Raw genomic sequence first — 8,717 nt, 5'->3', positions numbered from 1 at the left:
GGCGGAGCCGGCCAGGGCCGGGTCGCGGGCGCACCGAGCCGAGCGCGCGAGGCGCAGCCGGGCAGAGGCGGAGCCTGAAGGAGCGGAGGCGGCGAGCCGGCCCGGGCCGGGCGCGGGGAGGCGACCCGGAGGAGCCGGCCAGCGGGCGCACGGCGACTCGGCCGAGCGCGCGAGGTGCGGCGCGCGGGGCGGAGTCGACATGCGGGAGGGCGAGGCGATGCAGGTGCCGGACCTGGTGCGGCGACGCGGGAGGAGCCGGACCCGGCAGCCGACTGGAGCGGAGGCGAGGTGCAGCCGGCGCGCGTGGAGAAGTCGGCACGGGGGCGGAGAACCCGGCCGCCGTCTTACGGAAGTGGAGCCAGCCGGACGGGTCGAGGCACGAGCCGGAGCCGGCCGCGGCAAGCCGGCGAGGGGCACCCGACCGCGGGTCGGCGCACGGGAGAGCGAGGCCGGCGCGGGGCTCTGCAGCGGCGCGGGAGCCGGCAGTCGGTCGGGCGCGGAGGCCGTGTGCGAAGGAGGAGGAGGCGCCGCGACGCGGATACGGGCCGGCAGACGGGCGCAGCCAGAGGTGACGCGACGGTGGGGACCGGCCAGCCAGCAGCCGGTGCGCGCGCAGCCGCGGGAGCCGGAGCGGCGCGTGGGGACGAATGCGCCCGGGCAGCTGTCCGCAGCCGAGCTCGCACGAGGAGGCCCCAAGCAGCGTCCGCGCAACGCAGCGGGGGTTGGGGCGAGCGGCCCGGCGCGGCCTGGAGCGCGCAGCAGGGGCCCAGCGCGCGAGAGGGCAACGGCGCAGGCGGCCCGGCCACGAGCGGACCCGAGGGCGGCCACGGTGGGGAGCCGCGGAGCAGAGGCGCATTAGCGATGCAGTCCGGCTCGGGCGAAGAAGAGCAGAGGCCGCTCCTGCGCGTACATCTGGCGAGGGACAGGAGCGAGCAGAGGGGCCATGCCCCGTCGGGAAGCCGTGGTGCGGGCCTGCGCAGCAGTAGCAGTTGGCGGCACGGAGGCGAGCCGGGACGGTAGCGCGTACGCGTGGGCGGAGGCGAGCGGAGGCAAGCCGCGTACGGCCATTATCTGTGTGTTGTATAAGGAATATCTGACTTGTGTACATGCATTATCTGGGATGTGTATGACTATGGTTTGACTTGAATCTAGCTAGCTTGCATAGATGGCATGTGGAGGAGCGAATGTGCGTTCCAGCCAGAGCAAGGTGCAGCGCGGAAGGGAGCCGACGCAAGCGGCGCGTGGATGGACACGGCCGACCGAAGCGAGGCCCCGCGCGCGCGGTTAGATGACTGGCGTCGCAACAGTGGTCCCGCGCGGCCGCTCCGTGGGCGGGTCGAAGTCGAGCCCCCGAGCGCTACCGGAGAAACGGCGCGACGCCGCGGTGGTGATGGCGAAGATGGCGAAGCCGACGGCGAGGGCGCGCCGCCCCTCGCGGCCACTCTGGGGGCATGTCGATGTTGAGCCCCCGACCTCTATCGGAGAGACGGCGCGACGCCGCGGCGGTGAAGACGAAAATGGTCCCGCCCGGACAGCGAAACCAGCAGCAGCATGGTAGCATAGTAGTAGTACCGCCCCACGGTGGGCGCCAACTGTCGTGGTATTCTCACGGGGGGCTTGCGAGTCGAAAGATGCCACAAGGGCTTAGTGTGAGGGTAAGACTGCTGCTGCTAGGACCGGGAGCGGGTATGCGAGTAGCACGCGCTAGTTTACCCAGGTTCGGAGCTCTCCGGAGAGATAATACCCCTACTCCTGCATGTCTGAGTATCTGTAGTATAACTGGTACAGAGTTGCTCCTGGAGCTGTATCTGAGCTCAGTGCCATAGGCATCTGGCTTTGTATATGCATATGAGCACAAGTGTGTGCATGGCCGCAAGTGCATGAGCATGCATGCGTGAGTGTGTGGGAGTGTGAGTCCATCCCCTGGATGGATGGATGTGTGCCTTTATATAGGCATGGCTAGCTTACTTCCTAATCTATGTGGTGGCATGGGCAAGGCATGGTGGGGTGTCATGCTTGTCCCCTGGGTCACTTCATAAATAGTGCCCAGGGACAAGTGACACTGTACATGATGGCGTCGCGGTACAGTTGTCTCGTCCGCGGTATGGCCGTCTCGTCGGGGTCTTGTCGGTGTCGGGTCGGGCTGCAGTCGGCAGCCGGCTAGTTGGTGTACTCGGCAGCCGGCAGCCGGCCAGGTAGCCGACCGGGTGGAGCAGTCGGACGGGGAGCCGGCAGGAGCGGCCGGGCTGTCGGACTGAGGGGCTTTGCTAGCCCCGATGTCTTGAAATATTGTCTTGCCGTCTTCGGGATACCCATGGCCAATTACTCTGACACTCCTTCAACACATAATTAGATTTATCAATCAACTCCATTGTGGTATCTCTTTCTCCCCTCCAATTCATTCCCCATAACCACTGAACTATATGATGGCAATCAAATAACTATAAACAAACTATAGATGCATCCAACTAGTTTGACATCACACCCTAAGATTCATCGGCATTCTTTAGCACACAGACCATCATTATTTCCATGCACACATGATCAAACACATGACAATTCTCCACAAATGACCACTACATAATTAACTCAGTCCTCAGTTGGAAGTTAATGCAGTAAATAAGTGGGTAAATCAAGTTGTCTTCCCTGCCACAGTATTCAGGACACATATAACCGCGCCACACATGTAAACCCCAAAGAGTTCAGACAAAATAACCTATCCACATCTATCGCTCTTCTTACTCCTCCTGAGCCCCTATTTCATCTGTTTCTTCCATAGCATATCAAGGCAAGATAGTAGATCCGAGGGGGCGCAGCGATGTCGAACATGGCGGCGGTGATTGATCTGGGGTTGGAGGAGCTGCAACTAGCGCTTATTTTGAGGTACAGGTTTCACCCCAGCAACGAGGAGATGGTCGCGCACTACCTCACCCCCGAGTTCCGCAAACCCTACTTCTCTTATCCCGTGGTCGCCGATGTCAACCTAACAACAGCAAGCCATGGGATCTTCCGACTAAGTGCAGTACTAATCCTCAATAATTTGCAGGCACGAGGCAGCGCGCTAATGGCCAGTTCATTTTGCAGTAGAGTCGAAGATGGGTGAGAAGGAGTGGTTCCTTTTTGTGCACAGTGATCAGAAGTACCCCACGGGGATGCGCACCAATCGGGTGACTAGGAGCGGCTACTGGAAGGTGACGGGTAGCGACAAGGAGATATTTCGTGACACGGGACAGTGCATGTCCTCGTCGGCATAAAGAAGATGCTCGTCTTTTACTGCGGCTGCACCCCCAGTGGCCAAAAGACACCATGGGTGATGCACGAGTACTGCCTCGAGGGTTACTTGCCCCACCGCCTACCCTGCTCTCCCAAGGTATGACAAGAATTGATTTTCTTTTTCAGTCTCCTTCTCCGGATGGAGTCAATCGATGGAACTGCTAGAGCATCACATGTCATGCTCGAGATTTGTTTCTTGTTTCGTATTTTCCTTGTGTTGTTTTCTCAACCAGTCTATTGTGTGCGTGCATTACGATTAGGTTGTTTGTCGGCTATTCAACAAAGACTTGCTGGCAAAGAATGCGCCCTTGATGGCGCTTGCGCCGACAGGGCCATGGAGGAGGATCCTACTTGTGAGTTGTGTTGGGATTTCATCGAAGAGGAGAGGATGATGTAGTATAGTAGAGATAAGTATTTCCCTCAGTTAAGAACCAAGGTTATCAATCCTGTAGGAGAACCACGCGAAACCTTGTGAATAGCACCTACAAGCAAAAGAACAAATACTTGCACCCAACGCGATCAAGAGGGTTGTTAATCCCCTTGGCGGTAAATTGTAAGGATCAAATCTGATAATGGTAGATAGATAAACAAAAACACAATATAAAAGAACGGTAAATAAATTGTACCAAGGTATTTTTGGATTTTATATATGGTAAAGGTAGACCCGGGGGCCATAGTTTTCACTAGAGGCTTCTCTCTCGAACAAAAAGCATACCGTGGGTAAACAAATTACTGTTGGGCAATTGATAGAAAAGCGCATAGTTATGACGATATTCAAGGCAATGATCATGTATATAGGCATCATGTCCGAGACAAGTACACCGACTCCTTCCTGCATCTACTACTATTACTGCACACATTGACCGCTATGCACCATGCATCTAGGGTATTAAGTTCATAAAGAACGGAGTAACTCCTTAAGTAAGATGACATGATGTAGACAAAGTAAATCCAATCAATATGAATAAACCCCACATTTTCCCCTTAATGGCAACAATACAAATACGTGTCAGGACCCCTTCTGTTACTGGGTTTGAGCACCACAAGATTAAACCCATTACAAAGTACCTCTCACATTGCAATATAAATCAATCTAGTTGGCCAAACCAAACGGATAGATTGGAGAGAAATACAAAGCTATAACAATCATGCATAAAAGAGTTCAGAGAAGACTCAAATAATATTCATGAATAATCTGATCATAAACCCACAGTTGATCGGATCCCAACAAACACACTGCAAAATAAGATTACATCGAATAGATCTCCAAGAACATCGAGGAGAACATTGTATTGAAGATCAAAGAGAGAGAAGAGGCCATCTTGCTACTAGCTATGGAACCATAGGTCTGTGATAAACTACTCACAAATCATCCGAAGGGCATCAAGGTTGATGTAGAAGCCCTCCATGATCGATTCCCCCTTCGGCAGAGTACCGGAAAAGGCCTCTAGATGGGATGGCGGAAGAACACAAACTTGCGGCGGCAGAAAAAGTATTTTGGGTGGCTCTCTGATGTATTGGGAATATTTGAGAATTTATAGAGGTGGAATTAGGTCAAGAGGTGCCATGAGGGGTCCACAAGCCTGGGGGCCGCGCCTACCCCCTAGGCATGCCACTTGATCTTGTCGCTCCCTCGTAAGTCTTTAGGTCTTCTCCCGAACCTTCTAGGTTCCCTTATGGTCTAGGAAAATTAATCCAAGTTTTTTCTCCGTTTGGACTCTGTTTGATATTGAGTTCCTAAAAATCCAAAAACAAGTAAAAAACAACAACTGGAACTAGGCACTAGGTTAATAGGTTAGTCCCAAAAATTATGTATAATTGCGTACAATTGCATATAAAACATCCAAGATTGGTACTATAATAGCATGGAACAATCAAAGAATTTAGATAGGTCGAAGACGTATCAAGCATCCCCAAGCTTAATTCCTGCTCATCCTCGAGTAGGTAAATGATAAAAACAAAATTTTGATGTGGAATGCTACCTAACATATCTATCATGTAATATTTCTTTTATGGTATGAATATTTAGATCCGAATGATTCAAAGCAATAGTCTATAATTTGACATAAGGACATCAATACCCAGCCATACCAGGATGTGCAATGATCTAGTGTAGCACGGGTATCTAAAAATGGAAAAGCCATGAAAATATTATGCTAGCTATCTTATGGTCATGCAAAGCAACATGATAATGAATGCTCAAGTCATGTATATGATGATGATGGAAGTTGCATGGCAATATATCTCGGAATGGCTATGGAAAGGTCATAATAGGTAGGTATGGTGGCTATTTTGAGGAAGATATAAGGAGGTTTATGTGTTATAAAGCGTATCATATCATGGGGTTTGGATGCACCGGCGAATTTTGCACCAACTCTCGAGGTGAGAAAGGGCAATGCACGGTACTGAAGAGGCTAGCAAATTGCGGAAAGGTGAGAGTGCGTATAATCTATGGACTCACATTAGTCATCAAGAACTCACATACGTATTGCGAAAGTCTATTAGCCCTTGAAGCAAAGTACTACTATGCATACCCCTAGGGGGAGGTTGGCAGGAGTTAACCGTCGCGCGCCCCCGAGCTTCACACAAAGGAAGACACTCAATAATAAATCATGCTCCAACTTCTTAGCATAACGAGAGACCATACGTGCATGCTTCCGGAATCACAAAACTTAACATCAATATTCTTACTAAACCACAATCATTCACTAGTACCTCCCAGATATTACCATCTCTATATTGCGAAACTATTCCAAGGAATCAAACTTATCATATGCAGTGATCTTTATGAAAGTTTTATTATATCCCTCTTGAATACCTATCGTATTAGGACCAATTTCATAACCCGTGCATATTGCCATTACTATTTATCAAACTCTTAAAATGATATAAGTGAAGCATGAGAGTATATCTATTTCTTTAAATATAACCACCGTCGTGCTCTAAAAGATATAAGTGAAGCACTAGAGCAACTTCCTAGCTCAAAAGATATAAGTGAAGCACATATAGTATTCTAACAAATCACGAATATTGTGTGTCCCTCTCAGATAGGTGTGTCCAGAAAGATGATTGTGGCAAACTTAAAACCAAACAAAGCAAAGGCTCATATAATACATGATGCTCCAAGCAAAACTCATATCATGTGATGGATAAAAGTATATCTCCAAGTAGTTTATCGATTGTTGGTAGAAGAAAGAGGGGATGCCATCCATGGCATCCCCAATCTTAGAGTCTTGGTTGTCCTTGGATATTACCTTGCGGTGCTTGGGCACCCCCAAGCTTAGGGTCTTGCCATTCCTTATTCCTTCATCCATCGCGATCTCACTCAAAACTTGAAAACTTCAGCACACAAAACACAACAGAAAACTCGTGAGATCCGCTAGTATAACGAGCAAATCATAAACTTTAGGTACTATTGTAAATCTATTCATATTTTATAATTACATAATACCTAATATTTTCTAACTTCACCATGACTTATACCCCCCGATACAATCCATAGATTCATTATAACAAGCAAACAATGCAAGAAAACAGAATCTATCATAACAGAATAGTTTATAATAATCTAGACAAATGCAATACTTCTGTAACTTCAAAAATTCCAAAAAAATTAGGAAAACGTGGGCAATTTGTATATCAATCATGTGTAAAAAATTCAGAATTTATCGTGCTCCTGCGAATTTAAACAATTCCTCTAGTAGGCGCAAAAGTTTATGTTTTCTCAAAGAATCATATCAAATATCAACCAAATCATCCCCAAGGCTTTACATGGCACAACCACTAATTTAAAGACAAAAACACAAGCATAATAATAGCATAATTTTTATTTTAATATTATAGTAGCATAATTGTGTGTACACTCAAAAACAAAAAAGAAACAAGAAAAATACTATTGGGTTGCCTCCCAACAAGCGCTATTGTTTTACGCCCCTAGCTAGGCGTGATGCATAGTTTGAAGTGTTGGCATCCTTAGTTTTTGCATCATTGGGTATGTGTTCATCAGGAGGCTTTTCAAAAACAATGGGGAACACATCATTAACCAAAATTTTAGCATTGTCAAAGCAACCTTTCTCAAACCCTTGTTGGTTCCCTTTGACTATCCAAGAATATTATTGATTAATACCATTGAAAACTTGATGGATAATATGTATAGGAGGAACTTCCTTTTTGGTATTTTCATCAAAATCATGATTATCACGAAACAAATACCTCCTTAGATAATCTTCATCATATAAAATTTCATGTATAATAGGACGTTCATGGCTCATATTATAAAAATCAAAGATCTCTCTAGCCTCACGTACCATATAATCAAATTCATTCATAAGGACAAGAGTAGCTATCTTTCTAGCCTTAGGGTTATTTATAAGAGGCAATTCATAGAACAATCTCTGCAAAGTTGGGTGAGTACGCATAAGTCTTCTCTCAAGTTTAAGAACAAGTGCTGAAATAGCTTCGGCGTAACTCTTAGTTCTTTTCGGAATAGGAATGTCATCACAAACCAATGCCCCCCTACAATTAAAGAATTCCTTAATAACACTTTTTGATATGACGTTCTACTTCTTGCAATAAAATATTAAAATCCAAATTTGTGGAAATTTCAACTTTAGGAATTTTACCATCCTCACTTTTTTCGATAACAAACTCATACATGGTAGCGACTAAAGTCAAGCAAACAAGCAAAAAGGGCAAACGAAAATATTTTGTGTTCTTGTGTGAAAACATTTCAGAAGTGGGCAGGTATATGTTGTTATTTTAAACATGTTAGAGGTATCAATATCTACAAAAAGCCAACATTGTTTTTTATTATAATTTGCGGTTTTCTTTTGGAATCTACGACATGCGACACTTTAAATCCAAGCACACAGTGGTACCAATATCTGAAGGAACCTCGGGCACCAGTACTCTGCCCATAATATAATGCAGTGCTAGTACTCCTGAATTCATGTTTTGTGCTTGAACCTTTTTGGCGATCAATGTAGCCAAAAAGTGCAAGATAAGGAAAGGTGCAAAGCTAGAACATGCAAGATATTTGAAGCTTGATACCAGCAAGATGAGGAGCATAATCAGTCACCATACTCATATGCTTGGTTTTGATGGAACAACCAAGGCATTCTTCACATGGCTTATTACCAGTGTTGACATGATGAGACATCCCCTGTCAGATCATCAACTTGCTAATCAGGACCACCCAACCATTACATCCCTTATTAAAAAGTTCCTACATTAGGGAAGAAGATCCAAGGGACAGAGTCTTTAGTGTGTGATGCAGTATACCCCAAATCCATCCATCTTGTAGTACAAAATGCATGCCCAACTAGGGTTTGTGAGACGTCTAATCAGTACTGGCCTTTAATTAACTACTATAACTATCATCACGTTAATTAGGTTTGGTGCACATTGGTTGGAGTGGTTCATCACTGTCTACTCTTCTTGTTTGG

General features: G+C 47.2%; 1 protein-coding gene across 1 annotated transcript; it reads left to right on the top strand.

Annotated features, from left to right (window-relative positions):
* The first annotated feature begins 2,818 nt into the window (after window positions 1-2,818).
* Window positions 2,819-3,254, top strand: LOC123048674 (NAC domain-containing protein 92-like). The gene is made up of 2 exons (XM_044471722.1): window positions 2,819-3,099; window positions 3,131-3,254. Exons 1-2 carry the CDS (start codon window positions 2,819-2,821, stop codon window positions 3,252-3,254), a joined length of 405 nt encoding a protein of 134 aa, XP_044327657.1.
* The last annotated feature ends 5,463 nt before the right edge of the window (window positions 3,255-8,717 follow it).

The sequence above is a fragment of the Triticum aestivum genome, chromosome 2D (genome assembly GCF_018294505.1).
Source record: "Triticum aestivum cultivar Chinese Spring chromosome 2D, IWGSC CS RefSeq v2.1, whole genome shotgun sequence".
NCBI lineage: Eukaryota > Viridiplantae > Streptophyta > Magnoliopsida > Poales > Poaceae > Triticum > Triticum aestivum.
This window is presented reverse-complemented; position numbering and strand designations above follow the sequence as displayed.